The sequence below is a fragment of the Myotis daubentonii genome, chromosome 12 (assembly GCF_963259705.1).
Source record: "Myotis daubentonii chromosome 12, mMyoDau2.1, whole genome shotgun sequence".
NCBI classification, from domain to species: Eukaryota; Metazoa; Chordata; class Mammalia; order Chiroptera; family Vespertilionidae; genus Myotis; species Myotis daubentonii.
Window position 1 is genome coordinate 72894120 of NC_081851.1, and position 23162 is coordinate 72917281.

The 23162-nt window shown below is 62.4% G+C and overlaps 1 protein-coding gene across 1 annotated transcript; it reads left to right on the forward strand.

Annotated features, from left to right (window-relative positions):
- Positions 1–1330: 1330 nt before the first annotated feature.
- Positions 1331–21895, forward strand: SDC1 (syndecan 1). The gene is made up of 5 exons (XM_059660477.1): positions 1331–1655; positions 17418–17499; positions 18446–18951; positions 19535–19670; positions 19832–21895. The coding sequence occupies exons 1-5, from the start codon at positions 1590–1592 to the stop codon at positions 19999–20001; spliced, it is 960 nt and encodes a 319-aa protein (XP_059516460.1). The 5' UTR covers positions 1331–1589; the 3' UTR covers positions 20002–21895.
- Positions 21896–23162: the final 1267 nt, after the last annotated feature.

Genomic DNA, 23162 nt, shown 5'->3' on the forward strand with positions numbered 1-23162 from the left:
AATGGCCTCTCATAGTCCCGGATTGCAATAAATGTGACTCTTTAATTCGACTTCTTGAGGCGTCCTTCTGTGATTCACGGGGTACGTTACAACAAGGGGAAGCTGAGACCCCAAAAGGGAGAGCTGCCTGCCGTCCAACAGGTTTTCAGGAGCAGGGGCCAAACAGGGCGGGTGCTGTTTGGGGGTCCGGCTGTTAGTGCTCAGATGGAGGACTGTGGCTCCAGGTGGGGATGCAAAAAGCTGCTGGGAGGGCGGGGAGAATACGGGGACTCAGGCCAGTTGTCCGGAACCTCATAACCCAGGACCCGGGAATGTTTAATCCGTAAGGAGAAACACTGGAGACTGCGTGAGAGGCCAAGAAGCCGCAGGAGCCCTTGGTTCCCAGTCGGGGCTGCAGAGGCTGCCTGGAGAGGTGGGTGGGGAAGATGCCATCTTTGGCCTCCAGGTTCAGGTCCGTAGGTTATTTGGCACCATTTCTCCTCCTCACAGATTGCAGGCAGGCCAGGCGGCTCTACCTGCTTCTCTCAGGGCCCTTTGCACTCCACCCGCAGGCCTTCCATAGCCTTCTGCACTGAGGTGCCCGATTGGGGATGGAAACACTGAGGCCCAGATCAGGGAACCACGAAGGACCAGGAGCTCAACGGGTGGGTGCCTCTTCAGCAGGCCCGAGGTCACCTGGACACCAAGCTGTTTATTTTTCCTTTTAGCTCTGAGGATCAAGAGAGAGGGCACTGTCTTCCACAGAAGGACTCTGAAAACTCCTCCCCCACCCTCACTACCCGTCCTGAGCTTCCAGCGTGTTAAGTGCAGGCAGAACGCAAGCCCCTGGGGCACCTGCGCGGGGGAGGGCGGGCGTGGGGAGCCCACCTGCGGTCGGACAAGCGCGGGGGGACCCATCGGTCTAAGCTCCATCACTTGGGGGCCAGCACCGCGGCCCGAAGTGTTCCCTCCGGCACCTGGGATCCCGACACACCTGGAGGCCGCTCGTGTCCGCCCAGAGGGCGCTGCAGACTGGCGCGCACAGCCACGCACCAACGGTCTCCCTCCCGCCCCCTCCCGGACGGCGCTCAGTGCCCTGGGCCGGGGCAGCAGGGGGTGAGCCCGGGCCCCCACCGCCCGAGAGCAGCCGAGCTGAGACGCCGGACCCACCGCCCCCCAGGCCCACGGCTCGGGGGACCCGCCAGGCTCTGCCCCGGCGGAGCGGGAGGGGCGGGGCGCGGCTCGGGGGTGGGGCGGTCCGAGGGGCCGGGCTGGGTGGCTCAGGGGGCGGGGTCCGGGGGTGGGGACTGGCCCGGAGACCTGGCGAGCTGGGGGTGGGGGTCTGGTTTTTTGCAGCGGCTGAGGGCCTGTGGGTTTATTATAAGGCGGAGCTCGGCGGGAGAGGGGTGGGCGGGAGCCGAGCGGAGTCGGGAGGAATCCAGCAGAGAGAGCGGAGCGCAGCCGGCGGACCGCACGCCTCGCCCCGGACAGCCGCACGCGGGGCAGCGCCCGAGGGAGCCGAGCGCCGCGCACTCGGTCCGGCCCGAGCCCCGCGCAGCCCGCGCCGCCCCGACCCGCGCACCCGCCGCGCCCGCCCCGGTCCGGGCAGCATGAGGCGCGCGGCGCTCTGGCTCTCGCTCTGCGCGCTGGCGCTGCGCCTGCAGCCGGTCCTCCCGGTGAGTGCGGCCGCGGCGGCGGGAGGCGGCGGGAAGCCGGGCTGGCAGACCCACGATGCCGGCGGCGGCACGTGGAGGGGGAGGGGAACCTGGGACTTGGCTTCTTCCCGCGCTCGCACGGCGACGGTGCGCCCCGAAACCCGGGCGCCCGCCCCAGTCACCTCCGCCGTCGGTGGGCGCCGGGTGGGCTCCGCCGCTCCGGGTGCGGGGCTAGGGCGCCCCGCGGAACGCAGCCTGCGCCGGCCCCGCGCCCCCTCGTGCCCCCCGCGCTCAATGATGTAAAACACGCGCCGGAGCCCGCCAGCCTGCGGCGGCACCGGTCCCCGGCTCCCCACCCGTCACCCCGGGCGCCGCGGTGGCCGGGCCCCCACCGGTGACCCGGGAGGATGCGGTAGCCGCGGCCACACGCCCCTCCCGCAGGCCCCAATTCAAACCGGACCCGCGAGACCGGGCGCCGGCCCCTTCGGCGGAGGCAAGTTGGGGCGCAGCGGAGCCCCGCGGGAGCAGGCGGGCGCGTTAGCCAAGGAGCGGGGCCGGGCCGCGGGCCGCTTTCCGTTGGCCGTCGGCGGGGAGCCGGGCCGAGCTGGCAGCTCGGTTCCGGGAAGTTGGCCCCGAAGCGCTGGAGAGCCGCGGGGACCAACTTCTGGGCCGAAGTTGTGCTGCCGCGAGGGGCGCGCGCCCGCGCTGGGGACGGGGTGGCGCACGGCTTCCAGCGGGCGGCCGGGAGCGGCCCTTCCCCTCCCCCGGCCCGGCTTTGTGCTGGAGCCGCGCGCGGGGAAGGCGGGTCCCTCGGCCCGCCCCGCGGAGCTGGGGGAAGAGGGACGAATGCGGAGCCCGAGGCTGGGGAGGCCTTTGGGTAGGACGCCAGCATCCACCATGGACGGGGGTGGGTCCCCTCTCGAGGGGAACCTGGCCGACAAAGCGTCTCCCGAGGGTCCCCAGAAAGTGATCTCCCGCCCTGGCCGCCGGCCGCCAACCCGCCTTCCCCAATGGGGGCGCTTTGTTCTCGGCCCCTGAAGCCCTTTCCCGGGAACCGCCCCGCAGCGCCGGCCCTGACGTGGGCTGGGACCCGGGCCGCCGCCAGGTGTCAGCGCCGGCCGCCTTTGCCCAGGCCACCCCCCGCCCGCACCGGGTGCCAGAGGTCCCCTCCGCCGCCGGGTCGGCCATCCCCCCGGGATGGAGAGGGCGGGGAGGTGCGGAGCGAGGGGCGCTTCCCCTTCCGGAAGTGGCCGCCTCTCGCCACCACCTCTGGATGGCTGGACTTCCCGGCTCTGGCACAGGGAGGCACGTGGGCCGGGAAGGAGCATCGGCGGGGGTGGGTCCTCCACTCGTAACGTGGGGTCTGGACTAGCCTCAGCCACGCTGCCCTCTGTAAGGCCCTACCTACCCCGAGCATAACAGCCCCGGTTATTGAGCGCTTGGGGCATTTTACAGGGCCCGGTCCAGGCGAGGTGTTTTCCGAGCGGGTTGGTGAAGTGCCCCCCTGCTTCCCAGGCGACTGTTGTGCTTGCGAGCATTTGGAACTCCAGGCGAAGGTCCCTGATGCCTCTTGAATTACTGAGGGGCTGGGGTGTGCGGGTGCTTGTGTGTGTGCGCGTGCGCGCGCGCGCGCGTGTGCGGAGGGGGGGTGGGGGGGGAGGGTACCCTATTGGGGAGCCATGGCGACAGATAGGCTTTCTGAGCAAGGTCTTCAGTGCGATCCTGGCTTTCAGGTTTAAGAATTTGACGCCTGTCTTCTCCTTTGCTGGCCTCTGTGGGACTCAGCTTTCGTCCTGAGTCACAGTGGCTGTTCTGGAGAAGAGAGTGGAGGTGCTTGGCTTACTTCCCTTGCCCCCCTGGCCTTACCTGGCTGCTCCTCTCTCCCCAGGCCCCGGGTGGGGCCCCAGCAGGGATGCTGAGGTGAGGTTCTCCACCTCTTCTCAGCCAGAATGGGGGCGGGGGTGGGGGCGGTGGCGGTTTCTCTGCCTTGGCCGAGGCTGGGGTGTCTGTGCGCTCCGATCCCAGAGTGACCGTTAACAGGGAAGCGGATGGGATTTGAGATTCTCCAGGGACCACGGTGCTCAGAGTCCTTGTGTGTGGGGAAAGGGCAGGGGCTGCGGTGTGGGGCATTTTTTTCTTGCCTAGAAACTTTGACACTTTGTGGAGACACAGGGCCCAGGGGCTAGTTGAATCTCAAAGGGGAAAGGAGGGAGAGGTGGGGAGGCTTCTTAGAGCTGAGATGGTGGGAGGGCTTCCTGGTGGCAGTGGTTGAACTGAGACCCGAGACTGAAAGCCCTAAGCTTTGGGGTAAGGCTCTGGCTTGAGCTTAGGTCTTTCTTTCTTTTTAAACTAAAGTTTAGTTTGTTTTCTCTTTCCCAGCCCTGCCCTCTTCCTCTCCAGGTTTGGGTAAAAGGGGGTATATAGGTGCCATGAAATGCCTTCGCAGAGCTCACCTCTACTTGTTTCCTGAAAGAAATGAGGCAGTGGGGTTTGCCTAAAATGGGAGAAGATGTTCATAGGTCACACAGATCTGTGTCTAAGGGTTCGCTTTGGTCCCAGTGGGAAGCAGGTCACAGCTCCCCTGGGGCCTGGGGAGGTAGGGCGTGATGCCTGGGCACCTGCTTTGAATGGGCAAGGGGAGGCTGCTCAGCCACTCCCAAGAGAAGGGAACAGGTTTGTCTAAAAAGGTTTCTGTGGTCTTTTGTTTCTGCCATGCAAGAAAAATGGCTTGTTCTGGAATAGTTATTTGCTGGGTTGCTCTCTTTCCCTCTTCTCTTTCTTGAAAGGCATAAAATTCCTTTTTGCCTTAATTATGGGGGCTAGTAGAGACACTTCCCCACGGCCTGGCTGAGTGGGTGGGGTGGGGGAGGTGCTAGCTGCCTCTGCCAGGCGCGCAGCCTTCCAGAGGTGATGTCACTCCTGGCTTCGGCTCCGCAGCGAGGGTGGAGCCGGTGTAAGTCTCTACCTGTGGCTGGTGGTGGGTTCCAATAAAACCTCATTAACCCAGATCGGCGGGGAGGGGAAGGGAAGGGAGAAGGGCCTGGAAAGAATTAGTGAGAAGCTTGAATTTTGGAATCTTTTGTAGAGGAGTCTTTTCTTTTGCAGCAGAATTTGGGGTTCTGAAATCCCTTGGGACTGAAGTATACAGGGCTTTCTCAGGGAGCTAAGAATCCATGGCACCTTCAAAAGTATTCTCACTTTGAGCAGGGCTTTCTGAACTATTTACTTCCCTTCCGTTACTAACAGAAGAACGCTAACCATAATTGGCCCTCTGGATGCTAGGGTCCTCACTGTGGTCACTGTACCAGGTGATCTTACGTCTCCTGGGCTCATGGAGCTCCGAAGAGTACTTGGCCCCTGTGCCCGGGGCCCCCAGGTTGCTACATTTTGTCCCCCAACTCTTCCATCTCTGTCTGGGAGCAGCCAAAAGGACATGGGTGTGTTTAAGTGTAGTTAGCCACTCTCCCGTTCAGTTCTAATTGGCACTTTTCTCCATTCTGAGAAACGAGTCCGATGTGTTAGAGTTAATCCTAAGACCAGAGTTTTCAGCTTGGAGTAAGGGTCTCGCCTCTGAGTGACGTTCATGATCTGTGACATATGGACCCTGTGCCTTCAGGGTCCTCCACTGGGACCTCTGCAGTGTCCCTGCTAGTGCCTAGAATGGCAGAGAGGCTGTCAAGGGAGTTTTTCTTGATTTCAGAGAGGAAGGGAGAGGGAGAGAGAGAGATAGAAACATCAATGAGAGAGAATCATTGATCGGCTGCTTCCTGCACACCCTACTAGGGATTAAGCCCACAACCTGGCACATGCCCTTGACTAGAATGGAACCTGGGACCCTTCAGTCTTCAGGCCAATGCTCAATCCACTGAACCGAACCAGCCAGGGCTCAAGGGAGTCTCTTAGGGGCTCCCTAACTGGCCACAGATCCTGATTGGCCCAGGCCTCGTTCTTCGCGTGGGTCCCGTCTCCCTCCGCTCAGCGTGTTGATTTGGACGGTAGGGCACCGTCTTTGCACACCTTACTGTTTGGCAGGCCACACACAGCTTTGGGCTGAGCAGAGCCCCAGGACGGAGTCTCAACTCTGCCCCTAATTTACCACGTAATCTTGGGTGAGTCACTTCACTCCCAAATCTTGACGTCCCCTGAAAAGCGGGTAACATACCTGTTCTCCCTGTCCTCATTCTGTCATTTGCGTGCTCATTTCATAATGAATTCGTGAAAGCGTTTGGCAATGAAAGTGCCCGAGGAAAGTTAGCCGTGGATATCGTGCTCAGGGCTTTTCCGACCATATTTCATCTTTACCCCAAACCTGTATACTCTGTGTCATTGCCTCCATCTTGTGGGTGAGCCTGTAGAGCCGAGCCCCTCCGAGGGGCAGAACCAGGATCGTGTGTACGTGTGTGTGTGTGTGTACACATGTATGTGCATGGCATGAATGAACTGATGGACTGTCAAGCCTCCCCCATGAAGCCCAGCACACTGAGTCCTGCACAGCCCTCATGGGTATTTGCGGTCCGTCCTGAAGAACCGCATGGGTGCGTGTTTTGAATGGAGGTGTTGTTGCAGTGGCCTGAACGGTGCTTTAGGCCAGTGGTCGGCAAACTGCGGCTCGGCAAACCGCGGCTCGCGAGCCATATGCGGCTCTTTGGCCCCTTCACTGTGGCTCTTCCACAAAACACTGGCTCTTCCACAAAATACCGACTTCTGAGCATGGGCCACGAAGTTTCAATCGCACTGTATGTGCGCACCTGCACGTGGTATTTTGTGGAAGAGCCACACGGAAGGGGCCAAAGAGCCGCAGGTGGCTCACGAGCCGCGGTTTGCCGACCACGGCTTTAGGCAATCCTAGGGTTTAGGTAATATACTGGGTTTGGGTTGGGTTCCTTTGATGGTCACTTAGGGACAAGGCAAGAGCTCCTCCCAGGAAGTTTAGGCCAGGAAACAGTGGGACCCATGAGAGTGGGGTGGGGGGCATACAGTTCCCTTGTTCGGATGGTACCTTCAGTCTTGCCCCCAGACAGCAGCCAGCCTGCACTGTCTTTCCTCTTGGGCATGGGGGTAGGGATGGGGTGGGGGTACATTTGCCGAATAAGCCTGAGAGCCATGCACCATGGCACAGCTGGGTTACCAGAATCCAGGGCTCCTGGCTCCTGTGCTGGCTTCCACCTCCTGCCCTGCTGCAATCCAGGTCCCGCTGCTGGAGCAGCCACACACACGAGGACTTGGCCATTAAATGACATCTAGCCCCAGAACCCTGGTCCTTTTACAGAACAAACTATTTTCTGATTTCCTCCTCCTATTCAACAACCAATTTTGGAGTCTTGGGTTGAAAGTCTCCCTCTCCCCCCAGGGCCTGCCTACGTGTGTCTAGAGAAGGCATGGGATTAGGGAGTCTGGAAAGAGGGCTTTTGGCGCCGGCTCCTGCACCTGGAACAGGCTCAGCGCCCTGTCATTTCCCTCCAGCTGATCCGGCAGGGGCTGGGCTTAGGGCGGGTGGAGTGCGCGCCCTGGAACCTCTCTGAGTGGCTTTGAGCCCTGAGTGCCGAGGGAAGGGAGGGCAGGCGGGTAGCTGTCCCTTGATGCAGGAGGCTCGTTTGGGGCGCAGGCTGTAGAGCTGGAGGTCACCGAGGCAAGCCCCGGTGCTCGGGGTCACTTAAGCAACGGCACCTTCCAGCTCTGGGTGGACAAGGGAAGCCTCCCCTTCGCCCCAGGAAGGGCTAGCTGTGTCTGCGATGTGACTGCCGCCTCCTGTCCTCAGGAGGCTCCGTTGGGTGGGGAGTTGGCCCTAAAAGGTCTGCTGCATTCCCAGGCCCGAGCAGGGGCACCTGATCAGCTCCTCTGGGCTCGGTGCTGTGGGGTCCAGAGCCAGGATGGTGTGGGGGGCCTAGGCTTCCTCCGGAAGGTGTCCTGCTGCCTGTCAGGCTGTGCCTGTTTGGGGACCGCACGTGTGTGGACATGGGCTCTCAGAGGAAGAAGAGTGCAGTAGGCAGGCGCGGGCTTGGGACCATTGGGTCTGGAGAGGGAGGCTGGTGGCAGGACCTTCTCCTGGACTCAGCTGTCTGCCCAGTCACTCTTCCTGTTGACCCGGGAACTCCTAGGCTTTCAGATGCCCCCCTCCTGCCCCAGGAACCCTGTGAGCATCTCTCCTCCTGGCGTTTATGGCTCTGTGGGCTGCCTAATTATATGTAGAGGCTGCTCTTCCACTGGCCTTCAGCCCTGGGAAAAACGCTTCCCAGTGACTCACCTGGGGGTTGCAGCCCCACAAGGCCCTCGTGTGTGTGTGTGTGTGTACGAAGGGGTAGGATGGTGGGTCCAGCTGGCAGCATGGGTTGCAGCTATGGCTGGGCTTTGCGTGGACAGTCCTGACTCTGTTTCCCCCCAGGCTCTCCTGATGGTAGGCTGCAGTCCAGAGCTTTTTGGGAACCTGGTTGTCACCTACCTGCCTGCAACTTCCTTCTCAGAAACCGGGAAGCTGTCTTCCTCTCTCCCTTCCTTTCTGGCCCTCTCCCCTTTATAGCTGCAGCTCTGACACTCCTCCATCCCTGGCTTTCGTTCGGAGTCTGCGGCATTATTCCCACCGAAAAGGGCAGCCGGGGCTCCTGGCCGTCCTAGTCCCAGGTTGGCCCTGACTGTGGGCCTCAGTTCCCCCACCTGCTCAAGTGGCCTCCCTTCCCTTCGTCAGCTCTGACAGCCCGGTGGCTGCAGAGAGACCTTGTTCTGGGAAGGAGGAGGTGGCCCTGGGGGACTGGGGTGGGCTCAGCAGCCTCCACCAGTATTCTGCGTGGAGAGCACCAGCTGCCTGAGGGGCGTCTGTGGGGTGGGGTGAGGGCAGGCTGCGTGGAGGAGGTGAACTTGGAGCTCAGTGTGGGAACCTCGGGTGGACGAGGCCCTGGGCGAGGTCAGGCTGGGGTGGGGGTCAGGGAATATTACCCGCACACACCCAGGCACCCTGGCCGCCTGCCCCAGGGACACTCATTAGCAGGAACGGAAGCCATGGTGGGCAGGTTGGGGCAGTGGGGAAGGCAGATCTGTTTATCGCTCCGCTCATCAGCTGAGTCATGGTGCCAGGCCCACGGGCCTTTTTCAGAGACTCACCCAGCCAGCCTTGACCGTGAGCCCATTGTGTGCTGGCCGTGGGGTGGGGGCACTACTTGGGGGCCTGGCCTCCAGCCCCGGCCCTCTTTACTGCTGAGTGATTGTGCATGGGCCTCAGTGAGCCCATCTGTGAAATGGGGAGGGGGCTCAGAGGCGGAGGTGAGGTCATGCATTTGGGTGTTCACAAGTCTCGCGGCGATGTGACAGGACTGGTGGGTATCTGGGCCGGGCCTGCCTCTGCTCCTGCTGCCCGCAGAGTTCTGTCTCAAGCATGGGGGTTGTGAGCCCTACCTGGCCTGACCAGATCTAAAAGCCCTGGGCAGATGTGGAGGGGTCCTTGCCTGGTCCAGGGCTGCGTGTAAGAGAGGGTGGCTATTACGGGGACCAGACAGGAGCAGCGTTCTGTGCAGATAGGCCAGCCCTGCTCTCGGACCGCTTGGGCGCCACTGAGCTCCAGAGGTGCGGAGAACCGTCCCCCACAGTGATGTTGAATTCACCACCTTTCCTACTGAGGAGACAGGGTTCTGGGACCTGGCCAGGGTGGATGGGACATGGGGACATGGGAACAACGGGAGGGACTTCTGGAGGGCCGAGGTGAGCTGGTCCACCCCAAATTCTAGCCTGTGCTGGGCACCAGGAGGCCTGGGGGGCTTGAAGACCTGGACTTCCGTTTCCACGCCCTGGCACCTCATGGCCGCGGAAGCCTGGGGCCTCACCTGACTCGCGTGGGGACGTGGCTGTACCAGTGCCATGGTGGGCGCACGGGGCAGCACTGGCTCTTCCCTCCCGTAGCTTCTCGGCATCCCTGCTGCCCAGGAAACTATTTGGGGCCTTGGTGTCCTGTCTCCAGGGAGTGTCCTGGACGGATGTGTGGTCAGGTTTGGGCTCGCAGGGCCCCAGGCTGCGGGGGTTTGAGCAGCCTCTGACGTCACTTCAGAGAGAACCGAACCGCTGGGGTGCGGTGCTGCCGTCCTGGTGACCGCATCGCCTCCGGATGGGGCTTGGGGAGGGTCTGGGCAGCAAGACCTGCTGGGCTGTGGGCCAGGCTAGGAGACTGGGCCACTGGGCTGAGCGAGATCTTCGGCACTGCCCCACCTCCCCTTCCTATCCCCCACAGGCACGCTGGGGGGCTGGGGGCTGGGGGGATGGGTCTAGGTGCAGTTTTCCTGGGAAAGGCCTGGTTGTGATAAAGTCCTGGGAAGGCTTAAGCCAGGAAGCCGCCTGAGGTCTTGCAGCACTGGCTGAGGCATCCTGAGCTCTGGGAATTATCTGAAGAGCAGAGAGCCCCCTCATGCCCTTTCCCTTCTGCCCCCTGTGGAACAGGGACCTCTGCTAGACCCCCATCTAGGGTCTGCCTTCCTCTGGGGAAGGGACTGGGGTCCTGAAGCCTTGGGGCTGGGCAGGCAGGATGGGACCAGAACTGGCTGGCTAGTCTGCCTTGATTAGCCCCACCTGGGGCTGGAGCAGAGCGAGGTGCTGGGCTGGGGGTGGTGGTGCAGGGGGAGGGATGGGGAGAGCACAGGGCATGGAGTCTGGCCCACCCAGCTCATCACCAGGCTCCATCACTTCCTCCCTGTGCCCTCAGGCATGTTTCTGCGTCTGCCTCTAAGCCTCAGTTTCCTCATCTGTAAGCTGGGGTGTTTCATGTCCTGTGTGACTCAGAGGGGCTTTGGAAAATATTCAGTGAAATAACATACGTGGCATGATTTGTAGTCCCTTCCTGGGCTCAGAGGGGCAAGTCTGGGGGAGAACTTTGGGGCTAACGCTGCTTGGAGAGTCCCTGGGGAGAGCCCCCCACCCAGTGCCCGTTAATGGGGGAGGGGCGCAGCGTAACCTGACCTGCACCTGCAGTCACCCCGTGTGAATGGCCGCCTGGTCTTACCCCAGTGTGCTGAGGTCACAGGGCCTGCAAACCTGGCTTTTGCCCCTTCTCAGAAATCGGAGCCTCCCCTCTGCCTGACCTCTGCCAGGGGCTGGCTCCTGACCCCGGGGCGGGGGTGGGGGTGCGGGGGCTGGCAGGCGGTGGGAGGAGGCCAGCTGAACCCAGACAGCAGGGCCCCCGGCTGTGCGGGCAGTGGCTGGTGTCTAGACCTGCAGACTGAGGGTTTCCCCACCCTTAGGACCCCCCTTTCCTTCTGCACTTTTCTAGAAAATTCTGCCTTCCTTCACTCAGGCCAGAAAATACCAGCTCCGCTCAGCCATGGGACCCCCTCAAGGACGCTCTGCCCTTCCTGTGTGTCTGGCTGGGCTCCCAGCAGCCTCCGTGTGCTGACCGCTCCGAACTGCGCTTTATTCCAGAGGCCGGGCCCAGGCTGGCCCGTTACTGTTCCGTGTGCGGGAGAGAAGCCAGGGACATCTGTGGCTCCGCGCTGGAGCACAGGGAGTTCACTCAGTCCTCCTCTTTTGGGTATGGAGCTGGCTGGCGCGCATTCTGACACAGGTTGGAAAATGTGCTCTTGGCTCCTCCAGCTTCCCTTTAGCAATCCTTCCCCATCCTCCACACTCCTGCTCGCCCCTGCACCCCAGTTCCAGAATAGCCCCCCCCCCCACACACACACACAGAGCTGGTTTCCACTCTCCTGTGGGTGACTGTCACCCCTGAGCCTTCCCAGCGGCACTTTTATTTCAAAGGGGACGCCGGTGGGGAGATCTGGGTGATAGAGCGCGCCTCCCTCCTCCGCGTGCACAGCTGGAGCGCTGCTGGCTGCAGGTGTGTCAAAAGCTGCAAGTTTCTGCCTCCAGTGAAACCGAAGAACACTTTATTTAGCCAGCGCAGGGGGAGGATGTCTCTACAGGCCCATGTGCCAGAGGTGACAGGCCCCCCAGGCCTGGGGGAGTCTGGAGATTAATCAGCTGGAGAGCAGTTTCAGGGGCCCTCACGGGGGGCGGGGAGAGTGGGGGGGCGCGCCGTCTAGAGGATCCTGCACTGAGCTTCCAGCCTTGGCTATCTCGCTAGGACAGCCAGCGCTGGGGAGGGATGAGGCTCTGGAGGCCTGGCGCTCCCTCTGTCCCTGTGGGGTGCCAGTTACCATTGCCGGGGTCACCTTGATTTGGGGCACCTCCAGCAATCTGCCTGGGCCATAACCCCCTTTGGGAAGCTGAGACCCATGACTCTGAGTCACTGTGATCAAGAGCCCCCCATCCCCCCATCCCCCACCTTACCACCCTGAGTGACCTTGTTTGTGGTGTGCCACCCTCAGGTGCCCCTCGAGGGCGGGCCTTGATTCTCTAGCCACCACTCGGCTAAGCACCTGGTGCAGTGGGCATCCCGGCAGGGTCTTCCCCGGGTCCCCCGGTGAGTTGGGAGCAGGGCCCAGGCGACAGCCAGGTTTTCCCGGAACGTGGGCTGGTCACTTTCCCTGCCACTCCTTGTCTGGCTCCCAGGGCAGTGCCAGGCCGGGCCAGGCTGGGCGGCCTTGCTCAACACTGAGCGGAATCTTTCCAAGCGGCCCAGGCTCTGGCAGGCGGGGAAAAGCAGAGGAACTGGTCTTCCAGCTCCGGCCTGCACCCAGCCCTCGGCCGGGCCTGTTCCCAGACAAGTCCCTTCATGAGGGCTGGAGGAGCAGCCTTCCTCTGGAGGGGGGACCCGGGTGCCGGCGGCAGCTCTGACCTGGTTTGGGCATCAGGGCTGGCACCGGTTGCCAGGATTCCCTCTCAACACATCCCTGGCCTCTTGGGGTGCCCCAAGCCAGCTACATGGGGCAGGGGAAAGGGCTCTACGACCTTGACCTTGGGTTTCCCATCTGTAAACCCTGGCATTCGGTGCCATGGGAAACATTACCGCAGGGGGGTCTCTACAGCGAAGGATGGGTGCTGCTCTGCACCCCTGCCCTGCCCTGGAATTCCCCAGAGCATCGAGGTCTGTCCAGGTGGCCGTGCGGGGACCGTGGAGGTGGGGTTGTGTGTGTGTGGGGGGAGGGTCGGGTGCCCAGGAGGTCCCCTGTGAGACACTCCTCCCATGGAAGTGCTCGGGGGGTCGGGGGCCCTAAGGAAGCACATTCTCAGGGTGAAGTGGGGGCTGCCTGCTCCCCAGGCCCCTCCCACCCGGCCAGTCCCATCACCCCCTGAGCAGGCCCCAGCTTGACTTGGTTCTGGCGGAGAGACACCGGGCTGATAAATAACTGCCGGTCAGGCCGGAAATGCTGGTGCTGCCCTGAGGCACGGGGGGCCCTCCCTCCGGGGAGTGTGGGCAGGGGGCAGATTTGAGGGTCTGGAGGCCACCGCCAGACGTCTGTGCCTCCCAGACGCCAGCCTGTCAGAGCCCTAGGGCAGTTTAGGGTTTTCCAACCAAGGCCCAAGTGAGGGAGAGCGCTGCTGGGGTCACCCAGCGAGGGAGCAGAGAGCTGGACCTCAGCGGGGGCAGCCGCCTGGTGAGGGCCCTTTCCCCGCTGGCAGCCCTGGCTCTGCTCCTGTCCCAGAGGCCCTTGCTCCCCTTCCCAGCCCTGTTCGCTGCCTGGACACCTGAGGGGGGAGAGGGGAGAAGAGAGGTGAGGAGGAGGAGGAGGAGGAGGAAGAGCAGGATGGAGGCCCAGCCTCGCATCAGGACCGAGGCTTCTTAGTTTCCTGCTTCTTGAGCTGCTGGGGATGGGGGTCCGTGCCCCCCAGCTCCACGGTGAGGGCAGCCGTGACCAGCAGACCCCTGCGCCCTCTCTCACAGGTGTCGGGGCTGCCGCGCACCTGAGCCCTGGCGCTGCCTATGTTTGTGACTCGGGCTGAGCGGGTCTGATCCTCGCCACCTGTCTGGGGGTTTCGAGGCCTGGCCCTGGCGCCCCCTGTAGGGTGGTTCTCTGTGCCCCAGCCTCCGCAGCCCCCTTTTCCGGAAGCCTCCTGGAGTGGGGTGCCTGGCGCTGGGCCCTGGGAGGTCACCAGGACCCGGCCATCTCTCACCCGCCTTTCTCCCCGAAGCCCCGGGGTGATGCTCCCAGGGCCTGATACATATCAAAGCCTGACCTCACACAGCGTCCTGAGGCTGGAAAGCAACAGGGTGGTATGGACTCGGTGGTGCTTTTTAAAGGGTCTGTGGTTTACCCATCACGGAGTCAAGCAGCAGGTGACACATTCGTGACTCAGGGTTCCGGTAGAAACCACAGGGCTAGGGACCTACCCGGTGGCTGCAGTTGATAGGGTGGTGTGGGGCTCGGGGAGCGGTCACCCCAGAGTTAGAAGCGTCTTACTTGAACCTCTGAGATGCCCACTTGGTGCCCTGCCTTGTGACCCTGCCAAGGAGCCTTCATGCCCAAGGTGCTCTGGCGGGGAGCCCAGCCCCAGGTCCCCTTGGCTGGCCCGGGAAGGGCTCCCCTTGGACGGAGGTCCCCCGGGAGGGTGGCCCTCTTTGTGGCTGGTGTGGGTGAGAGCTGCCAGGACTTGGCTTGCAGCTGCTTCTCGAAGCTTCTTTGCCAGTCTTCTAGCCACAGACTCTCGACTGGCTCTTGGGAGCGGCTGGCAGCTGAGTGATGAGGACTCGGCCCCTGGCAGCCCTGACCCCGTGTTTGTCCATGCCTTCCCTCCCCACCTCTGGCATTTCGGCTGGCACCTTTGTCCCCCCTGCCTCTGGGGCAGGGGCAGGGATTCTTGCTCAATGACGCTCTCTGGAGCCAATGGCCGTGTTGAAAAGCTCAGGCAAGTTACTCTTAAAACAGATGGGCCAGCCAGGCAGGTGCTCCCTGGGGGTGGGGAGGGGCAGAGGTGGCAGGTGCGGAGAGCAGGTGCTCGGAGACTGCAATGTCGACACGGCCTGCTTTCAGACCCTTTCCTGTCTCCAAGCCTCTGCCCCACGACCCCCAGCCCCACCGCAGCCAACCCTGGCCTCGCCCTCCCAGGCGGGTGGGCCTTCAAGGGTCTGTGCTGAGGATGGGGAAGGAGCTAACCGGTCCAGGCTTTGAGCAAACTGAGTATGTGGCTGCTCCGACCTTGATTGACCACAAGGGTTTTGATTTTTGTATGAAAAGCTGGATTTCCTGGGATTTAGAGGTGTGCAAGGGCCCCCTGAAAGGGATGGGCTGGCTTGCTTTTCTTCCCGTCCCAGGTAGGTTCCAGCCTGTCCCCGAGCAGCCCCAAGCCCTGCCAAGGGGTCTCTTGGGAGGATCAGCCTCAGAGGCAGGGCCCCCCGTGAGGCCACACGTGCTTAGCACAGAGGACTGCGGAGTGAAACCAAAGTCTCACCACAAGCTCCAGTCAGCTGGCAGCTGGCGATCCAAGTTCAAGCTCAGCAGTTTCTGCTGATTTCCTCCCGGGGGAGCTGAGGCCCTCCCAGGAGGCGGCGTCAGGTGCAGGGGACTGAGGAGGCCACGTAGCCCTTCCCCGCTTGGAGACCCTGCCCTGCAGGGAGAGGCTGCCCTGGGGCCTGGGAGCTGGTTTCAGTGGAGAAAGTGTTTGCTTAAGAGCTTGTTGTGTAAACAAGATCCCCGAGGGATAAGCTGAGCAGAGCTGAGGAGACAAATTGTTTTCAGGGATGGGGCAGATCCGAAGTCTTATCTAGTCGTGAGCGTGAGCGGCCCTCTTGGGAAATTGCTAACCTGTTGCGGCTTCTCTGTGTAGGTGAGAGGCTCGCCTCCCTGGCATTTGCCTGGGTCTCGGGTGGTGCCTCCAAAGTTGGCAGGGTAGGGTGCCAGTGTGTTGAGTTCTCTGCAGGCCTAGGTCCGACATCTGTGAACCAGGGCCTGGCCCCACGGCTTCTGCCTGGACGGAGCCCTGGCCCTGTCCCACATCCAGCTTCCTCTCCGAGGGAGGGAGTCGGTGCCTGGGGACTGGCTCATCCCCAGGGCCTTCTCAGGACAGCCTGAGGGTGGGCAGAGGCCTTGGGCAAGGGTGAAACAGGGTCTCGGTGGGTGGGTCCCCTGAATGGTTGCCCCCACCCCCAGCTGCCCAGTTGGGAGCAGTCTGCCCTGGGCCTGGATGGGAGTTTGTTGGGGTGAGGGGTCCTCACGCTGGACCTGCCTTGGGGGGTCAGGCTCTGGGGAGGCGGGACCGGTTTTTGAAGCCTCATTGGGGACAGTAGAGACGGGAGATGTGGTTGGGGGTGCAGGGGGTGGTCAGGGACGCTGTTCATTGTAGATGGGCCATGACAGCTCAGATCCTTCTGGGGCCAAAGCCCTTTTCTTGGGAGTGGGGGGGACAGTTTGGGTCTTGCACTTTCAAAGGAAGCTCAGTGGTATTTCTAGCCCCGAGGTTTCTACACCTGTCTGAAGCTTCCCCTGATGGGAAGCCCCCACCTGGTCCAGCTCCGCCCCAGGCAGCCTCAGGAGGCCACACCGCTTGTCTGTGCCTCCCTGATCGGCTCCACTCAGGAGTGAGGCCGTGTGGCCGTGGCCAGCACCTGGCAAGCAGGCCGGTTTCCTGGAGCCCAGCCTCCAGTGGTGTCTGACTTCTGACAAGTCTGCACAGAGCCTCCTGTGAACCGGCGCCCTCTTGCCCCCTCTTCTCCTGAAACGCTACCCACCTCCATCTCACCTCTTCCCAGACAGGCCCCATGGCCCCCCTCCCCGAGCTGGGTTCCGGCAGCCCCATTGTAGGCAGGCGCCGACTGCCGGCCAGGCTCTGTGAGGTTCTTCATGGGCATAGCCTCATTGGATTTCTGCAATAATCCTGGAATGGAGATTTGACTATCGCCCCATTTTACAGATGGGGAGACTGAGGCTGTAAGAGGGTTAGTCATGTCCCCAGGGCCACCCCGCCAGCAGTGGCAAAGGCCAAGGGTTCTCTAAACCTGACCTGTGCTGGTTTGCTTCTCTGCCTCTTTTTGGTTCTGGCTCTGATGCTGGGTCATTTCAAAACAGACTGGATGACAGGGTTGTTTGGGTCAAAGTCTTGTTGCTGAACAGGACACATAGCTACCTTTCCTGCCAACTGGCTGCTGGCCCTCCCTTCCACACCTGCTCTCCTGGAGCCCGTGTTTCTGCACATGCCCACTCGGCTGTGTGTGGAGCGTCCCACCTCCCTCCGGCCTGCTCCCTGGTCCTGCTGTGGGGCTCCTGCCTCAGGACCAGACACCTACAGCCTCGGCCAAGCGGGCAGCATGCCTGGGACGGCTGTTCCCACCAGGGCCCATTGCAGGTGCCTCCTTAGTGCAGGGCCCCTCTAGATCAGCCTCACCTGTTCCCAAGAGGGCCTGACCCAGTCCTTCCTGCGGCTGGGACATCAGGTCAGCTGTGGGAAGGGGCATCGTGGCCACACCCGCCTCAGCACAGACAGCTCAGCCCGTGCCCTCTCTGCCCCCCGCACCTCCACGCAGGGCCCTCGGTGCCCGTATCCTGGTCCCCAGCGCGCCTGGGACTGCTTTTCTGGAGCCAGGGCATTGTGTCCTTGTTCCTGGGGGCCCCTGAAAGCCCCAGTCTTAGACCCCGAAGCTCCCTGGCCCGTGGCCCCAAGAGCCGATTCCCAGTGTGGGCTGGGCTGGTGGGATCCCACGGGAGCCACAGCCCGTGTTCCAGGAACAGCGTCTTCTGTCTGTCTGCTCTCTGAGGCTTGGGCTCTTCCACCCAACGGAGCTTCATGGACCGAGGGCCTGGTCCCCTCTCGTGTGCTTCTGCACCCCAACATTAGGTGTGGGGGGGGCACAGCCTGCCCAGCGCTGAGTCCTGAGACACCCACCAGGGCTCCTTCCTATGCTGTGTGTGAGTAGGACGGGGCCCCGGAACCCCAGCACCCTGGCAAGCCTCCACTCAGACTCGTTTCTGATCCCTTTTCCAGCAAATTGTGGCTGCAAACGTGCCCCCCGAAGATCAGGATGGCTCTGGCGACGACTCTGACAACTTCTCCGGCTCGGGTGCAGGTGAGCTAGCAGGAGGGCCTCGCTCCAAGACGGCTGTGGGCTGTGGGCTAGGACAGTGGCCAGGCGGCCCCCTGGCTGGGCCCAGTTGGAGATGCCGGGGAAGAAGGATGGGGTTCGAGTTGCCAGTAGAAAACATGTATTGGTGAGGAGGAGGGACTGTGGTGGGTTCCAGAGGTCCCGGAGGCCGCCCGCTGCAGACAGACGTGGGCTCCTACTCTCCTCTCTACTCACTGGGCAAACTTTGGAAGCTTGTTTGATTTCTCCAAGCCCCTATTTCCTTATCTGTAAAGGGGGATAATACCCTGACTTCATAAGGTCATTGGGAACTAGCTGTAAGGCAGTGCAGAGCCTGGTGGGGCGTGTATCTTTATCAATGTTCCCCTGCCTCCCCCCTCCCTCTCTCCCTGGGGAAATGAAGTCCCTGAGCTAGAGGGGGTCAGGGAGGCCTCCCGGAGGAGGTGCTTTTAGCTGGACCTCAGAAGAGGGCTGAGGCCCATCCCTGGGGGAAGTGGCCTGGGCAGGGGCCTGGGGCCGGGAGTTGGACATAGGCCTCTGCGCTGTGGGAGCCTGGACCTTTCTGCAGAGAGAACGGAGGGGGCCAGAGAGGTGCCTGCACGGGGACCCAGGGCCCTGAGGACACCCCCAGCCAGGAAGCGGCTGCGGCCAGTGCAGGGAAGGTTTCTTCCAGGGGATCTTAGTGCCTCTTGGCCCCGAGACCAGGCCGTCCGAGGCACAGGCAGCAGACAGAGGCAGGTCTTTTCATTTCCCAGAGTCAGGTTCCGCTTCAGCTAGCTCGACCCCAGGGGCAGAGCTCCTCTCGGGAGGAAGAGCTGGGTGTGCTAGCCTGGGCACCGGACCCACCCAGGGGTCCTTGCAGCCTGAACTTGGCTGGTTGAGATGTTCTGTGGCCTCCCCCACCCCAACCTGCTCTGCTTGGGCCCTGCAGGCGCTCTGCAAGATTTCACCGTGTCACAGACCACCTCCTTCACCTGGAAGGACCTGGGGCTCCTGACGGTCATGCCCACAGCTCCAGAGCCCACCGGCGCCGACACCATGGCTGCCTCCACCTCCATCCTGCCCGCCGGAGCGGGAGACCAGGAGCGAGACACAGTGCTCCTGGCCCACCTGGAACCTGGCTTTCCCGACCGGGAAAAGACCACCCGCCCGCCCAGCGAGACCACACCACACCCAACCACCCACCGGGCATCGACAACCAGAGCCACCACTGCCCAGGCACCTGTCACCTTGCATCCCCTCAGGGACATGCAGCCTGACCACCATAAGACCTCAACCCCCGAAGGCCGTGGCCCGCTCGACCCTCACACGGCCGACCCTCACATGGCCAACTCTCACACGGCCGTCACGGAGGAGAGAGACCCTTGGGTCACCGAGAGGACTGCTGAGGCTGGGACCGTCACCCAGTTCCCGAAAGGCGAGGGCTCTGGGGAGGAGGTGAGTGCCGGCCCCTGCGGGCCTTTGTGCTTCCTGGGACGAGGGGTGCCCAGTGGGCTTGGCGGCTCCTATTGACTGGTTGAGCACAGGGCTTGGGGCGGGGACAGTGGCTGGTTGACTGGCATACCCAGCAGCCTGTGCCCTCCCGTTCCCCACCATGAAGACAAGGTCATGGGGTCCCACCTTCCCGGAGCGGGACAGACTATAGCAATGAGGCCAGAGCGGAGGAGCCCTCCCAGACCTCCCAGACCACCGGGGCTCCCCAGGCTCGCAAGGCCCCTGCTGTGCCGCGCCGTTCTATCAGGGCGTGTGCCGGTCCTGTAGGGCCTGGTGATTTCACACTAAGCGAGCCCATTTATTTTCCTATTGAAACTCGCGCTTCATATCCGTGCACACATCTCCGCCACAGTCCAGCGCCGTGTGGCGGGAGGGGCCTGGCATGGAGGTCCCAGAGGTCCGGGGGTGGGGATGGGCGTGTCTGAGTTGGTGGTTGCTGTGACCGGGGAGGCCTGATCTGCTTCTGGCTTTGGACATGGACCTGGATGCTGCCACCCAGCCTGATCCTGTCCCTGCCCTCCCGCAGGACTTCACCTTCGACGTGTCTACGGAGAGCACAACTTGGTCTCCTGAGGAACGAGAGGAGCTGAAGGAACCCCCAGTGGGTCGCGGGGCCACCGGGGCCTCACAGGGCCTCCTGGACAGGAAAGAAGTGCTGGGAGGTGAGTTTTCTCTCGGGTGGGTGGGACGGAGGGCAGACGGCTGCTTTTAGGGTGCGGTGTGTCTTTAGCCTTGGTGTGGGGGCTGCCCGGAGCGGGTGGGGGCGGCTGCTCACTCAGCCCAGGAGCAGCTGCGCTGAGCTGGCCTCCATCCGCCTCCCCAGGGGTCATCGCTGGAGGCCTGGTGGGGCTCGTCTGCGCCGTGTGCCTGGTGGGCTTCATGCTGTACCGGATGAAGAAGAAGGACGAAGGCAGCTACTCCTTGGAGGAGCCGAAGCAGGCCAACGGCGGGGCCTACCAGAAACCCAGCAAGCAGGAGGAGTTCTATGCCTGACAGGAGCCGTCTCCCCTCCCCCTGCCGCTCTCTAGGCCCCCGATTGCCTCTTCCGTGAAGAACAACTGCCGGCCGGCCTTCCCGGGCACCGGGCCACCTCCCCACGCCCCCAGCCCCTCTGGCCCCCTCCCCACGGAGTCCTGCGCAGGCTGGGGGCTCTCTTCTGCTCCTCTGACTTCCGCCTGGAGCCTGGGGCGCGAGGGCTTCCGCCTCTGACCTTTCACCCCAGCCAGCACCTGGCATCTCACTGCCTGACTCAGTTTCTCCAACCTGGAGCAGCCCTGGCGAGGGGGCACCCCACTGCTGTGGACCTGGATGGCCCGCTGGGGCTGAGGGCTGGCGCTCCTGTAGCACTTACTGGGAGAGACCCACCGTCTTGGGGGCGTCGTCGGCTGAGTGGCGGGGAGAGGAGTTCGGGGCTCCCTGCGAGCTCGCTTGGTTTTGTGGGGAGGGCTGACTTAGATACCAACTTGTTTTTGCACATGTTTCCTCTAGTTTCTTTGTTCATAGCCCAGTAGACGTTATTACTTTTGAGGTAAGTTAAGCTGATTTAAGCTGATTTGGTTACTCCCCCATCTTGCTTCCCTAATCTACCGTCAGGACGCAGTATCAGGGTTAAGAAGACTTTTTTTTTTGTAAAACTAGAACCAAATCTGGAAGCCGGCGTAGAGGCCGAGTGTATGTGTGGTCTCTTGAGTTTGTCACTCACGTGTGCAACAGGGTAGGGATGTCTGGCCGGCCCCGTGAGGGGCTGGCCGGCCGGCCTCGGCTGCCGCGGGCAGTCACTTCTTTTGAGCAGCCGGCCCGTGCCCAGGCCGCGGTGGGGAGCCCACGGGAGAATCGCGTCCTGGAACCTCCGGCTGGGACCAGGGAGGACTGCGGGGTCCGAGGTGGCGGTGGGCCCGGGAATCTCCCGCGACCCCGCTCCTTAGACACCATCCCTGGGAACGCTTTCCCCTGGGAGGTGACCAGAGGCGGCCAGGGCACACCTGGCACCGAGCCCCTCCCGAGGGCCAGGCTCACCTTTGATAAGCTCCTGCGGCCCTGGCCCGGCTGGGATCCGGAATGTTCCAAAGAGGGATAGTCTTTTGCTTTTGGCAAAACACGACTTAATCCAATGGGTTTTTCCCTGTACAGTAGCTTCTCCCGGTGTGATAAACTGTAATATAAGTAGTCACGTGAGCGCTGCTGCCTGTATCTCTTCTCTCTGCTGGCCAGCGGATGCGACCACCCTTTTCTCTGACCACGACGATGCTGGGAAACTTAGGGCTCCGTGCCCTCATCCCCTCCCCGCCCGACCCCCTGGCCGCCCGGGGTGGAATTCTGGGGCCAGAGTCGCTCTGGTTTTGTTTGTTTGTTTGTTTGTTTGCTAATACCCTTCTGGAGGTCGGTCGGTTCAGCCAAGGTCATAGAAGTTCTGACGTACATTGACGCGTAGCCAAGCTCAAAGCACTGTCTCCTCAGCGGTTAACGAAGCTGCAGCGCCCCCAGCACAGCTTGACCCGAGGTCACGGCCACACAGAAGCCCCTCCGGAGCCAAGGCCGGCCTCGCAGACACCTTGGACGGCCCCCCTCACACCTCTGCGGGAGCGGAGGCCCCCCGCCGGGCTTCTGGGAACGCCTGTACTTGCTTATTTAACCTGACAGCCTTCCAGCGTCTGTCGGCCGCTCCGAGGGGGGGACACATGTGACCCGGGCGCACCGCCCAAGGAGGGGCACCTGTGCCCTGTGCTCAGTGCTGGGACTTCCTGCCCTGGAATGTGTGACTGGACATGGCTCGGGGGTGGGGAAGGGGTCTGCGACTGAGCTCATCTCTGCTGGTTCCTGGGACAGCGCCGAGCCTGTGGCTGGGCCCCTTTGTGTAACTCGAATAAACGGTACTTGTCCTTCTGGGCTGCCGTGTGGTCGCGTGTCTTCTTGGGCTGGCGATGTCCTTTCCGGCCACCTTCTGGGAGGCATAGCCTGGCTCTGGGCTGTGCACTGGGCTTGGTGAAGAAGCATCCGTCCCCCCTGCTCCCACTGCGTCAGCCCTCACCATCTTCCCTCCTGAGGCTCTCTGCCTTACTCTCCTTCTAGATCATTCCCTCCCACAGGACACAAGGCTCCCCATGACTCAAGTGTGCTAGCCCCTCTGTTTGCTCTTTGTCCCTTTGTCCGGGGGCCCCTGAGAGCTCACCAGCAGACGGTCTGAAGCGCGGATGGTCTGCAAATACTGCCTGCACGCAATTGGCGGCCATTCTGCCTGACATGGCAGTGGGAATTTGGGGGGTTGGAAAGGCTCAGCACTGCAGGAGGCCCCGTGTTCTCAGGGCACCTGGCGGCCCAGCCTGACCCAGAGTCTCCTGTAGGCTGTGGGCGCCCACCCAGCCCTCAGCTGTCCCCTCATGGCACATCTCCCTGCAGCCTGGCCCTGGATGCAGGCCTGCCCCTTACACCAGACGCCAGGTGTGTCCTAGGGACACGGGGAAGGGCCATGCCTATGGGCGGGGCAGGGCTAGCCGGCGCTGGGCCGCTTTGCAGCGTGGGGGATGCTATCCTCCTGACATGGCTCCTAAGGTCTGGAGGCCGGGACAATCCTCAGGTCTTTCAAACACTGACTGAACCAAGTGCCTGCTTTCTGTCCGTCCCTGGGCTGACATCGAGGGCACCGTTGTGGGAGAGGCCACCTGGACGTAATGTTTTTACTGAACGTCCTGTGGGCCAGACACCGCTAGACGGCACCCAGCTTATTCCATTCCCCACTGAAAACTAACCCGGCGGAGATGGCACTGCAGTTATTGGTCCTCACTCTACAGACAACAGCTGACAGAGGGCAAGGATCTTGCCCCAAGGTCTCATGCTGGTGGGCGCTGGAGCTGGGATTTGGACAGGGGCCTGGGTCCTGAGGCCACATGGGTCGTGCACACACAGAAGGTGGCACTAGAGTGGGGAGGGGGGAGGTTTTCAAGACCTCCATCAGCAAGTTTTCAAGACCCAGCCTTCTGGGCCACACCTGCGCCTGTCACATCCCAATGGGTTAAACTGCCCAGTGCCACCCCCTCTGTCTGCTGAATGCTGGGGCTCCCTGCTGCTCCTGGGTCACACTTCTGTCCCTTCCCCAGGGCACTGCCCAGACGGACGGTGGTGCCATCACAGGCTTTATTTACTGAATGTTGGAGGCT

Bases quoted from the DNA above. Each gene is read 5' to 3' on its own strand.
- SDC1 (XM_059660477.1), top strand. From the start codon at position 1,590: ATGAGGCGCGCGGCGCTCTGGCTCTCGCTCTGCGCGCTGGCGCTGCGC. The intron at 18,952-19,534 runs GTGAGTGCCGGC...GCCCTCCCGCAG, and splicing joins GCGAGGGCTCTGGGGAGGAG to GACTTCACCTTCGACGTGTC. The intron at 19,671-19,831 runs GTGAGTTTTCTC...CCGCCTCCCCAG, and splicing joins CAGGAAAGAAGTGCTGGGAG to GGGTCATCGCTGGAGGCCTG.